Below are 13,887 nucleotides of genomic sequence, written 5' to 3' on the forward strand. Positions count from 1 at the left end.
AGACACTTCAAAATGTCTAACTTGATTTGCCAACAGTATTTTGGATGCAAAATTAAAGATTGTTTGGCCTATTAAATTTATTTTCATTTTGATCTTATTAGTAATTATTTTAGCATGGCGTAGTGGTTTGAGCACTGGATTATAACTCTGGAAATCAGGGTTCAAGTTGCTACTTGGCCATGGAAACCCACCAAGGGACCTTGGAGAGTCATACAATCTTAGTCCCAGAAAAAACTACGGCGTGGTGGCTTTACGGTCCCCTTAAGTCAGAAATGATTTGAAGGCACACAACAACAACAATGCATGTAGAGTAACAAAGGAAAGCAATTGAAGTAGCTAAAATATTTTAATAATATTTTTAATAATGTATATTCCGATGACAAAAAGTCTTGTGGCACCTTAGAAGACCAGCACATTTTATTTGGCATAAACTGTCATGAACTGACTCCCACTTCATCAGATGCAAAAATGCTAAAACATTAACTTTTGCTCTGCATTCTAAAATCATTTAAAATACTCTAGTTATAGCACAAGCTGGCTTTGTTTTCAGTGACTCCCTCAATATACAGTATAGTGATTGTTTTGAAATAATGATTGCCCACTTGCTCTAAACAGAGTTGCTCATATACATTATATATACATATACAAATCTGAAAAATCTGCATTAATTTGCCCTGTGTGCATCAAGGTCTGAAGGCTTCTACATACTATTCCTTCATAATGCAAAGCAAAGCAGTACCTATCAGTGAATTCGATGATATGAGATATGTTGATGAAGTAGATTCATTACAGAAGATCTATTATAGGCTCAAATAGTGCTTTGCTGTTAGTCCTGTCAATAGTGCCCTCAGCAGATACTTCCATTTTTATTGTTTGGCACAGTTCTCCACATTTGCTCTAGACAATGTGCCGATTGTATTGATATGGTGGATAGAGGCCATCATAGTGGTATTCACGCCATTGCTCAATCTGTTCTCGGCTTCTTTCATCCTGCTCTGTAAAAAGAAGAGTGCTTTTACAACTTTTGTTTCTAAATACCAAATTTACACTGTTCCGTTACTGGTGGTGTTATGGTCACAAACATAAACAGTAAGCCCCACTGAGTTCAGTGAATCAGTAAATGTGCTTAGGATTAAGGCCCTGATTTACTACCATGCTGGCAGTTTCTATTTTCATTCCTTCCCTCCGTCCCCTTATTTTCTTAGGTTACACCCTAAGTTTTTCTTACAGTGCATTGGATGCAGTTCAGACCATAAAAATCCATCATTGGTGGTGAAGCTGATCCATCTCTTTCCAAAGTCTATTCAATTCCCATACGTAATAAAGCATACACATGTTAGGACTGTCCACCATTACAAAGAAAATACCTGGATCTGTCTCACTCTGCTTCATACCAGACATGTTGGACAGTGCTGGGAGTTCCTTGAGAACAAAATTAGACCACACATGTCATCCCACATTCATGCCCAGTTCCCTGCCCAATGTGGATGTGGTAGGAAATGATGTGGTCATGCTGGTAAAAACAGTTTAATTTTCTGGTAGGAAAAAATATGTATAGGAAGAAGTACTTTCATTTCTGACCAAGAGGAGTAAATAAAACATAAATTTACACTGATTTTCCCCCTCCCTGAAATTAAGAGTTATTCCATGTAAAATCAGTGCCCAGGTCTTACCAGCAATCTTTGGGCATATCTGAAAAGTAGATTTCGTTTTCTAATCTTTAATCCCAAGAACTACTCACAAACCTGCCTTGTTCCTTACACCTAAAAGTTCTGAACCTGACTTTCTCGAACAGTAGCCCCAACATCTTGCATTGTATAATATTTTTGAATGTAATGTAAATTTCCAAGGCAAATATTGGGCTGTGAGTAGAACTGGGGATTTTCTTATCCCGCTTGGATGTAGCCAGACCTGTTCTGGGTCCCCCACAATGGGGTAAGTTGCAATTGCGTCTTGCTCTAAATTACTTTTAGAGTAGATCTGCACTTCTCACTTGTATTGGTGGTTTTATAATACCCATGTTGTCCCTGCAAAATCCCTGCTAAGAGGACCAATTGGATCATCTGGACTGCCAGAAGGCAAACCACTGTCATGTTATTATTTGTTTAAGAGTTGTTATCCCTTTAAATATACATGTGTTTGACACGCAACTGAAGTATATGCCACTCCCAGGTTATGGAATGGCCTGCCAGAGGAGACCTGTCATATAACCAATCTTGACATCTTTAAAAAGGCAGTCAAGATGGATCTCTTCTGACAGGCCTTCCCAGATTAGCATCTCAGTCGCCCCCTTTGACTACCCTGCCTTGTCTGTTTTAACAGTTTTGATTGTATTGTTTATTGTTATTGTTTACAATTGTGATTTATTAGTTATGGTGGGTGGGTGGGTTTCTGGGACAATGTATTTTATTGTATTTTAATATTGTTAGCCGCCTCTATCTTAATGGAGAGGCGGGGTATAAATTATTATTATTATTATTATTATTATTATTATTATTATTATAATATTTTTCATGGAGATGCAGCAATAGGTAGGCTGCAGCTCTTGAATTGCTGCCTGATAACTTTTAAATATGTATTGGGCCTAACAGAAGCTGATGGCAGGCCTAATGAGGAGGGTGTTAAAAAACACAAAAGTGACGCTTCCATGCCTTCTCACTAACTGTGAGCTATTTAGTTGTTTGTGCTGGGAAAAGGTGGTAACCTTAGCTATGACCAGAATGAGCTCCAGTCAGGCTGGGAGTGCTGAGAAACATGCCATGCTGCTTTTTGGAAGGCATGTGAATCATTTTGTTATGCTCTCTTGGACACTACGGTCAGATAACAGTGACAGAAAATGCCATCCAAATGTCAGTCAGTTTGAAATGTTTGCAGGTTTTGAGATTGAATATGAAGCTGCATCAGAGCTATCACAACTTCAAAGTTGCCGAAATGGCTACCAGACGTTGCATAGCCAGTGCCTATGTGCAGAGGCCTGGGACCCAAAACTCAGGTGGCTCTCTTTTAGAAAAGTCATTTCCATATTTAGTGGATGTTTCTAAAGCGTTCATTATATGTCTCTCTCCCCCTCAACCTCTCCTCAAAATGCTTTCAAAGGTCTATTTAAAATTCTAGGCACAGTTGTGTACTTTTGAACTGTTCTAACTAAACAAGAACAATTGGTAACCTTAGACAAAAAGGAGCTTGTTGTGTGTGTTGTAGCAGTATTAAGTGACAGACATTTTAAGAACCATTGTCCCAAAAATACAGATACAATCTCATGAAACTGAGATGCTTGCAACCATGTCCTGAAAGCGAATGAAAGATTCCTTTCTCAGCACTACTTTCCTTCCACAAGAGTCTTTCTATCATCCCAACCCATTTGAGGCTAAAACAACACCCACAAGGCATTTACACAAGCGATTTAATGGCATTCCTCTTCTCTCTTCTGCCATTAAGATCACTGGGGTATCGACATCTGTCCTTTGACGTTCTTTGGAGTTTACAGATATTAAAAACATGCCCACAGCAATCTGAGATGTATAGAAACATAGAAACCCCTTTTTGTTGGTCTTGCTGCTTTCTGTGTTCCAGAAGAGGAGAACTTCTAACCTTTGAGCTTTGACTGACCCACAGAAGCAATGTCTCTCCTCCCCAAACCATACTCCCAGAAAAAGTTTTTTGCTGATGGCCCTCTCAATTGGGAGGTAAAAGTTGTTCAAAGGAATTCCTGAGGGCCTTTCACACAATACAATTATAGTGCTATCATTCCACTTTAAATAGTTTCTAGAAGGTTCAAAATGTTTTGGCTACTTATGTAAGACATATCTGACCTGGATCTAATTCACAGCACACAGTTATAGCACTATTGTTGCACTTTAACTGCCATGGTTCAACCCCATGGAATCCTGCAGCTTGTAGTTTGGTGAGGCGCTAGAGGAACCCTCTGGCCAAGATTTCTAAATGCCACCCTTAAACTCACCTGAATACTCCAAAGGCATCAGATTCTATCTGATCTTGGAAGCTGAGCAAGATCAGCCCTGGTTAGTACTTGGACAGGTGATCACCAATGATTTACCAGGTGCTATAGGCTACATATCAGAGGAAGGAACTGCCAAAATCATCTCTGAGTATTTTTTTGCCTAAGAAATCCCTATCAAATTCATGGGGTCATCATAAGTTGACAGGCGACTTGAAGGCACATACATACAGAATCCCAGGATTCCTTAGTATTGAACCATGGCACTTAAAATGAAATAATAGTGCCTTAACTGAACAATGTGAATGGGCTCCATTTGTTTCATTCCACCCATGTATATTGTTAATTTTGAATAAAATGTTTGCTGAAACCTGCTGAACTTTCTTCCTTTTTGTGATATAGGAAGCTATCCCTATTCAGTCCATGTTATTTCTTCCTCTGATACCAGATATAATAATAATAATTAATAATTTGTTTTATTTATATACCGCTATTCCAAGGATCATAGCGGTGAACAGCAAGTAAGCTATAACAGATATACTGTTAAAGAAATAATTCCTTTGAATACATTAACTGAAGTAGTCATGTACAGCCTTTGGTCTCTGCTGGATTTGGTTCCAGGACCCTCCACAAATACCAAAATCTGCAAATGCTCAAGTCCCATCAAATACAATGGATAGTAAAATGGTGTCCCTTATATAAAATGGCAAAAAGCAAGATTTATCCTTTTTTTTATGTTTTCAAGCCATGGATGCTTGAAACATAAAAAAATCTGTGGATATGGAGGGCCAACTGTATAAGGACACTTTTTCAAGGCAACGCTCTCACCCTGTGATTCCTCTTTCCTTGCCCAGAGGACCATAGAAGAAAAAGCTAGGCCCTGAGATCATCCAATCCTAACAGGATGCCAGCTGCACAAGCATTCCTACAGCAAGTAACTATGTTGAGCAACTGCTTTGCTATGAGCAGACTCTTTTAAGTAAGGCTCCCTGTCTTTACTGTGCTCTTACCATCACGCTCTTCCTCAACAAAGTTCTCGAACTCATTCCTCTGCTCCTCATAGTACTCCCTCCTCTGTTCATCTGCTGCCAGCATCTGGCGAGTCTCCGCTGCATAAAAATATGAAAATAGAGTTAGCCAGCTGCCCTTTAGGGAAAGCAAAGGATCATGAGGATTAATATTATTTTATTATTGCACATATTTACTAGAAAGTCCATCTTTGATCACCTCCCTTTACTTTTGCATAAGCCTTTAAGTCGCACTTGTAGCTTTACCAGGAATAAAGAACCTCCAGCACACATGCTGTGGGCAAGTTACAAAGTGCTTTTATCAAAGCAGAAAATGAAATTAGCCATTACCTTCCAATTACCGGAATAATCCCAGCTATTTTAAACTTAATCCAACTAATAAAACATGCAAAAACAAAAGTTTATTGCAGGGATAATAATGTTCCTTTAGAATCAGAAGACTCACAACATTCAAATTTGTTTCCTGTGTAGTGAGTAGCATGGCCTGTCTCACGCTCTTCCACTATCACAAGTGACCTGAGCTGTAAAGAATTCAACAACCACTGTATAAGGAAATTACTTTTATGGATATGGAAAAGGGTTAGGAAAAAATGGAAGAAAGATACCATTGGAAACTTCACCACATGAAGCTTTTTTTAAAAGAGAGAAAGGCAAAGAGTGAAAACGGGATGGTCTTCCAGGAGCTGATTATCTTTCCACTTTGGAATACTTGCACTTGAGATTATCCACCATGTCTTTCATCACTGCAGAAGCTGACAACAGATCTTTTAAGGACAACCACAAAAAAATTGACATATAAAACTAGGTGAATAAAGGCAGAATAGATGGCTCATGTGGGCAGAAATGGCAAACAGTTTTGTTTGCTATGGTTCTATGGTTCTATGATTGGCATCCAAAGCATACCAAAGTTAAGCTTCAGAACCATTAGGTTAGAGCTCACAACTGCCAAGCACTGCCACCTCTGTGCCGACAATGAACACAGAAGCACTCTTTTATTCTACACTTGGCTAGAGCATCATAAAAAATACATTTGCCAATGGTATTTCTATCCATAGCCTGATAATATTTTGCCTGGAGGTAGCAACGTGTTCAGAACTCTCTAGAGAATATGTATTTTAACAAGTCAACAGTATGTGTGCGTGTAAGTATGTGTAAAATTAAAATATTGATGTCCTGTCCTATATCCAACACTCACTGGGCCTGCATCTATACTGTAGAAATAATGCAATTGGGCACCACTGTAAGTGTGGTAGCTCTTGGGATTTGTAGTTTTACAAGCCTTGTCTGCCAAAGAGTGCTGGTGCCTCTCAAAACTACATTCAACAGAATGGAGCAATGACATTCTAAGTAGTGTCAAGCTGCATTATTTCTACAGTGTAGATGTACCCTGAGCAGTATATAATAAAGTCAGTTTAAAACAATACAAAACAGTGAGAATAATGTAAACATACTAAAAGAATATTAAATAATTTAGCAAGTTAAAACAACATAGCTTAAGACAATTTAAAACCATGCCCACCTGCAAATCCACATGAAATCAGGTGGGTCTCCTAGGCTTTAATAAAATGCCTTGTTTTTACTTGGCATTGGAAAGAGACCAATATTGGCACCAATTGGGGTTCTAAAGAAAGAATGTTCCTCAGCTAGATAGCCCTGAGGTCATGATTACCATAACTGAACCTATTTACTATAAGATGAGAGTTGATCAAACCTAAGGAACCAACATTTCTTTTACAGTATATTTGTTTCTGGGACCCCAAAGAGTAGATGAGAGATATGTGCATGGGCATAAACACACAAACACAAAGCAAACCATAACAATGATGATCTTTGTAGTTCCTTTTTTTCACCATCCCATGATATGAAGTATTAAACCGATGCCCGCTTGCATATGCCATGGAAACCTCTTTGATCCTGTGGCTGGCGATTGCTGATCTCCATTACAGTTGTGAACCATGTCTTTCTCATCTTTTTAGTTTCAGCTATCTTTGTTATGCTCTGCATCATGTGCCCTAAACAGAGGTGCATAAAACCTGTTTGCTCAGAAATTATGCTTTAACAAATAACTGGGCTTGTAAACTGCCTCCTCGTCTTATCCACCAGAGAAATAAAAAGACAGATTTTCGGTTGTTCTTAAGTTAGGTGTGTTTTTCTCTGAATGCTGTTGCCAGTTGTTCTACCAATGGTTATTCGGTTTAGAGCCTGTAAACCCTCAAAATGAGTTGGTAGTCTCTATATTGCTAGTAGGTATGCTAATTTCACCATGATGTCCTGTGCCTCCCACAACAGCTTCATAATCATTCCCTAAACCACTATTTAAGCAGTTCAGGCCATTAAGACATATATTCCTATTTTAGAACATATTTATTTGGCAGATGATTCTAATTTAATTTTCAGATCAATATCTTGGCTGGTTGAATTTAGCCGTCAATAAACATGCATTTTGAGAAATTAAATGAATATTCTACCACCTAATAATTCTTTAGATACTGGCTACTTTAGACAGACATCATTTTTTGTTGTTTGACATTCCTGCCTGTTCTGATTTCTAGTTTTTCATTTGTGTTTTTCCTATCCTTGCACCTGTGTTTCACAATAATAGCTAAAATTGACTATTAATTTCTGTTCAAATAAACAGTGCTTGCTTCTCTGTAGGAATAGGTTGCAATCAATGTATGTCCTAATGTCAAATGCAAAAAGTGAAGAGTCTGTTTGAAATCTCAAATTACTCTGAATAGCTGATCAGTTAATATGTCCTTGCAGAGTGTGGCAGACAACTAAGGAATGTCTCCAAAAACAAGAGATGAAAGGAGTATTCAATAAATCCGGCCTTCACATAAACAATCTCCAAACAGTCTCACCATTGAGCTCGTCTCTAGATTTTGTAGACCTTTTGCCTCGCTTCTTGAAAAAGTTAGAGGCATCTGATTCTTTCATGAAGACTCTCTTTTCCAGACCTGGAAGCAGACAAAGATGTAGATCTGACACTGGTGGGAAACTGGGGTGAGGGGATGAGGTATTAGTATTAAACAATGAAAAGTATAATTTGTATTGTTTTATCCCCCTCCCTCCTCACTTGTAAAATCAATTGATCCATCATCCCACTTACTTTCCTTGCTTGATTCTCCACTTGATGCCTTCTTGGAACCCACAGCCATGGACTTGGAGCCTACAGACATGCTGCTGCTTCCCTCAAGGACTAGGCAAGACAGAAATACAAGTCCAAATTTTAATTCAGTTAAAGAGTTATATTAGGAGCTTGGAGGAAATCACAAAGAAGTGTTCAAACTCTGCTCCGCCAGCATTACGTTCTGTTTGACCACAGGTGACAATGCGCTACATCCCTCCTGCCTCAACAGGAAAGGCACTATGATCCAGTCTAATAAACAGTACTCCTGATATATCTGGATGCTAAGAAATCTTTAACAATTGCAATTTGATCAGACACAGGTACATCCTGTTAAAATGACAAATGCTGCCATCCACTGCTCTGTATCAGTAGTGGGCACTTCAGATTTTTCTTTGCTGAAATCCAGCTTTTCCTCTTAGTTGTTTTTACAAATCATACATACCAATCAGAAGGACAAGAGTCATGAGATAGGCAAGAAAAAGCACTTGCTTCCAATTCATCTTTGCAGCGTTCTAGCCGGCTGTCACAGTGACTTTGGAGAGGAAAAAAGTAGTCTTGTTCTCCTTCTAGGAAATTAAGCAGAAAGTTAGACTCTTCCTTTTAAGGTGGGAGGATGAGAGGAGGGATCTTGGCTGGCACTTGCGTTGGCAGTTCCTGGGCATATCAAGGGAACATGGAAACATCAACATAGGAGGAACTCGGTGTTTCATGTGAACCCCCTCTGATATCCAACAGACACACATCACACACTGAATGAGTTATGAACAGTAAAGTAATGTGGCATACTTGGGGAGATTAATCATGTTATTTGCAAAAGAAAAAAAAAGGAAGGAGTAAATTTCAGAAAGGAATAATCTGACACTGTTGCTGTGAGGCAAATAAATGCAAGGCTAGCAGTGTTTCCCACTTCAGTAGGATGGGAAAAGCAATATGGCAGTGATGGTGAACCTTTTGCAGACCGAGTGCCCAAACCGCAACCCAAACCCCACTTATTTATTGCAAAGTGCCACGTCCCTCTGGCTTTCTAGTAACGAACTCTGGCAAACTCTGTGCTGGGGCAACATCATACGTGCCCGCAGTGAAGGCTCTGAGTGCCACATCTGGCACTCGTGCCATAGGTTTGCCACCACTGTAATATGTCTGTTTAAATTCACTCTAAATCTGTGAAAGAACTGAAGACTGACTATAGGGAAGAATCCTGTAAGTCACACAGGTGTACCAACAGGTGACATATGTGCATGTATGTCTTTTCTTTGGAAGAAGTGCAAGCGTGCAAGGAGCTATTTTGTAGTCCTTTGCACAACATTGAAACCCATGGACATCACAGCAGTCAAACTCCCAGGAGGCGGGGATGGTGATGGTGATGATGATGATGACCACCACTGGGGGGGAGGAAAGGAGAAAGGTAATTGTAGCTCCAAGGGGGAAGAGAGGAGAGTGCAAACCAAGCCAACCCAAAACAATTTATCAATATCTTGATGGCCTTCCAGCTCTCCCCATTGGGAAGCAGCAGCAGTTCTTGGGATTTGAAAACAGCAGGGAAGATGGTTTTGGGCAAAGGGCTAGGAGCAGCAGCAGCATGCAACGCTCTGCCTGCTTCCTGTAGGATTTCAGCCATAATGTATATGGACGAATACTGAAATACTGTTTTAGCATAATTGCTGTTCCACTCCAAGGTACAAGCAGAATTGCATTCAATTTTCCACACATTTGAGGACTATGGCAGTTTATCCCACTATGTTTCTTCCTGGTATAACCTAGCCATGGAGGCAGAGAAGGAGAAAGAATGTTTTCCCATTCTCCTTAGAATATGCATAAATCGTTACCAAAGTTAGCAGCTAACAGCGTTACTGTAAAGCGACATCTGAGTTCAACAATGAGTTCAACAACTGTTCAATGTGTATATTTTCATTTATTATTATTATTATTAACCTTTATTTATGAAGCGCTGTAAATTTACACAGCGCTGTACATGCAATCCTTTTAGTTAGACGGTTCCCTGCCCTCAGGCTTATACAAGTATCTTCACCACCATCATCATTGTCATCAGATTTATATCCCATTTTTTCTCAGTCCAAGACTCAGGAACTTCCATAACTGCTAATAGAGTCGGCCCTCCTTATCCACGGATTTTTTTAATCCACGGATTCATGCATCCACAGCTTGTAAATATTAAAAAAAGTATAAATTCCAAATAGCAAACCTTGATTTTCTATTTTCTATTAGAGGCACCATTTTCCTTTTCCATTATATATAATGGGACTTGTGCATCCACAGATTTTGTTATCCACAGGGGGTGCTGGAACCAAACCCTAGTGGATAACAAGGGCCCATTGTATCTAATACAGTGCGCCTGTGTCAGAAGAAGCAATGGAGTCTGTGCAACTCACCTAAGGTCACCCAGTGGGTTTCCATGGCTGAGCCAAGAATCAAACCCTGATCTCCAAATGTGTAGTCTAACACTCAAACCACTACACCACAGTGGCCTACTGCCACTCCTAGACCTTTGGACCTTCCAAGTCTACAATTTCAACTTTCCCACCATTTCTAGAGATTACCCATAGCCATGGAAGTACTGTACATTACTTAGACACAAGCAGTTTCACAATAACACATGGGCACAACAAACTGCAGCTGCTGGTAGATCAGACCTATCATCCATAATCTTTTAGGCTTGGTACATTTGGATGGTTTTATAAACTTTCTGGACACTGGCCTTCAGAGTATATATGAACAGGCAGCCTTTCCTTGACATCAAAAGTTCATAGTAAATTATTTGCAGAAGTAATTAAAGTAATTGGAAGATATACTGGACGGGTGAATTTCTGTATATTAAACATACCTGAAAATATTTTTATATACTTCATCTAGTTCATTATCTCCAGGTCATTTTTCCCATTCTCATTAGTATCAAAAGTGTTAAGTTAATCTGAGCTGCAAAAGCGCTCCGGGTGTCAGGGCATCACATTCTTTCCAACTAAACCTGTGAGTTTATGTTTATAGGTGTGAATATGGACTATGATGTTTAACTTCCAAAGTATTTGTTTTCTCAAGTACCAGTTAATAGGTAAAGTGTTTCCGTTTACTGTTGTTGTTCTTGATGTTTATTTTAGGATACAATAAAACTTAAGAGAAATTAAAATAGAAAGAAAAGATATCCAAAGTGGGGCATTGTTTTTTTACACTGCTCCAGAAACATTTGTGTTGTATCAGTATAGAGTCATTTTAAATAAATGCATTATAAATGTGTAAATTTATTACTGCAAATTCTTGGGGAAAGTATTAGAGCATTTGATGGTTCATTTCCAGCTAATGTTGAATGATGCAGTTCTTTGGATCCATTTTGGATCTGGTCTGAAGATAAATATAAACTTGAAGGTTGTTGGAGTCAATTTGCACTGAAGAAATGGCTGTTCTCTTGATATCCACTGAACTATCCCTGTGGATCATTTGGGCATAGTGTTGCAGTCATTTGGACTCTGGATTTTCAGTGTCTACATGAAACCACTGGGAAAGTCACTGGATATCAACACAGTAGTACCTCTTATTACCACCTAATGATCCGAAGAAGCCGCAATACTGTAGAACTGATTTATACATTCAGGTGATCTAAAGCCTACCTGAATACAGAATTGGAGACAGAGAGAAAGAAAAGATTTTCTGCTCACAAGTAAGCCATAAAAGTAGGAAATTCATTACAGATGTTTGCAAGCATTGCAAGATATAACAACCATTTTTTTCAATTAGCAGATACATTTTTTGGGGAAAAAAAGACGTTTATTTTAGTTAACAGAAGGCAGAATTAAGCTCCAAAAGTCAGGGCAAATGAAGCAGCACAACCAATGTTTGGGCCAAGGAATGAAACTTCATTTTTAGAAGGAATACATTTTCAGCACCATCAGTTGCTGGTGAACGCCCCACTTGAAATACTGTGTGTGCTACTGAAATATTTTGTGGATCAGCTAAAAAGCCGTAATTAAATACCTTTAGAAGTCTATATAGGTTTAAATACGGAATATGACAGAACAGAATGGAGCAGTTTCCTTTGAATTAAAAAGGATGACAAGTTCCAACTTTAAACCACTGGGAGCGGCAAGTACAAAATGGACCTAAGGGTACAAATTGGCCGACAGTATCATGGTACATCGGTGATACAGCTTTAACGTGAGGCATGTCATGACATCCAATCTTGGCTGATAGCTGTATGTGGTTTAATTAGAATTATCTGGTAATCAATCAGGCTTTTAAGAAGGCTTACTGGAATCCCTGGAGAAAAGGTAGAAACAACTCATCATCGGTCAAAGATCATCTGTCCAAATAGCAGCACAATTCAAGTCACACAGGAACATGAACTCCGTGAATTGATACACAAGTTCCTTGACCAGCAGGGGATGGGAAACTGGCAAAGGCAAGATCATAATATTCAGCTCCTAAAGAGGAGGTGGGAGTTAGGAGAGAGAGAGAGAGAACTACTGACGTCATTCACAAGCAATTGCTTTGGCTCATGTACAAACAGGCTTTGATGGATTCTGGAGAAAGCTGTGCCCGTGTTGCCAACAAGCCTCGAAGATAATTCCCCAAACGTTTGGCCCCAAACTCACTAAATCCCCCCGTATCTCACCAAATATTCAGTCAAAATCCCCCAAAAGTCCCCGTAATGTTAATATGGCAATAAAACGTAGCCTTAATTGAATAAAAATAATTGGAACTTATTTCAACTCTCAGAATTACCATTAAAACCAACCAAAGAATCTTTCAGTCCTTCTAATACTTTTAAGAGGTTTATTTTGACATGAAGGGGGTCCAGGAAGCTTTGTGCCAAATAGAAATGTGTTCAGCTGCAGCCGCACTGCAGAAATAAATCCAGTTTGACACCCTTTTAACTGCCCTGACTCAGTGCTATGGAATCCTGGGAATTCTAGTTTTCGGAGACATTTGACCTTCTCTCTCAGCAAACTCTGGTGTGACAACAAACTACAATTCCCAGGATTTCATAGCACTGGGCCATGGCAGTTAAAACGGTACGAAACTGGATTGTCTCTGGAGTCTGGAGTGAAGATGCAGCCTGAGTTGGGTCCAAGACACACTGCAGAAATAATCCAGTTTGAGACTGCTTTAGCTGCCCTGGCTCAGTGCTAGGGAAACCTGGGAAGTGTACTTTTGTGAGGCATTGAGCCTTCTCTATCAGAAAGAGCTCTGGTGCCACAACAAACTACAATTCCCAGGATTCCCTAGCACTGAGCCAGGAGAATTAAAGCAGTCACAAACTGGATTATTTCTGCAGTGTGTTTTGGACCTTAGTTATTAAAAATGCTCAAGGTCCAATCCATACTGCAGAAATAATCCAGTTTGAGACCGCTTTAACTGCCCTGGCTCAGTGCTAGGGAACCCTGGGAATTGTAGTTTTGTGAGAAAGAGCTCTGGTGCCACAATGAACTACAATTCCCATGCATCTGAGGAAGTACGCTTAAGTCTAGGAAAGCTAGACTTAAGTGTGAGCCAGGGGCTGAGAGAGAGAGAGAGCGCTTCCTGAGGGTGGCGATGGTGACCACTCTCCAGTTCTCTCTCTGATTGGCTGAAAACTGTGAGTGTGTGACACTCCAAAGGGTTGGTTGCTCTCTCCGTAGGCAGCCTTGCTCTCAGAGTCAGGTCTGGAATTGAAATGGGCAAAAGTCACCAAAAATGCACTGAAATAGAGCCAGCCACCAAAATCACACCAAAAGCTCTGAAAAGTCCCCGTTTCCGTGTGAAAGTCACCACATTGGCAACGC

The 13,887-nt window shown here is 39.6% G+C and overlaps 1 protein-coding gene across 3 annotated transcripts; it reads right to left on the reverse strand.

Annotated features, from left to right (window-relative positions):
• Positions 1-239: 239 nt before the first annotated feature.
• On the reverse strand, positions 240-12,726 carry UCMA (upper zone of growth plate and cartilage matrix associated). Of its 3 annotated transcripts, XM_042467124.1 has the most exons (6): positions 10,959-12,726; positions 8,559-8,682; positions 8,096-8,185; positions 7,848-7,943; positions 4,969-5,067; positions 241-995 (listed from the first exon to the last, which is right to left on the reverse strand). In XM_042467124.1, the coding sequence occupies exons 2-6, from the start codon at positions 8,614-8,616 to the stop codon at positions 898-900; spliced, it is 441 nt and encodes a 146-aa protein (XP_042323058.1). In that variant the 5' UTR covers positions 8,617-8,682; positions 10,959-12,726; the 3' UTR covers positions 241-897. The 3 variants fall into 3 exon arrangements, with proteins under 3 accessions (XP_042323059.1, XP_042323058.1, XP_042323057.1); XM_042467123.1 differs by lacking the exon at positions 10,959-12,726 and having other exon boundaries at positions 8,559-9,037; XM_042467125.1 differs by lacking the exons at positions 7,848-7,943; positions 8,096-8,185; positions 8,559-8,682; positions 10,959-12,726 and adding an exon at positions 5,432-5,647 and having other exon boundaries at positions 240-995.
• Positions 12,727-13,887: the final 1,161 nt, after the last annotated feature.

Source organism: Sceloporus undulatus, chromosome 5 (genome assembly GCF_019175285.1).
Source record: "Sceloporus undulatus isolate JIND9_A2432 ecotype Alabama chromosome 5, SceUnd_v1.1, whole genome shotgun sequence".
Taxonomy (NCBI): Eukaryota; Metazoa; Chordata; class Lepidosauria; order Squamata; family Phrynosomatidae; genus Sceloporus; species Sceloporus undulatus.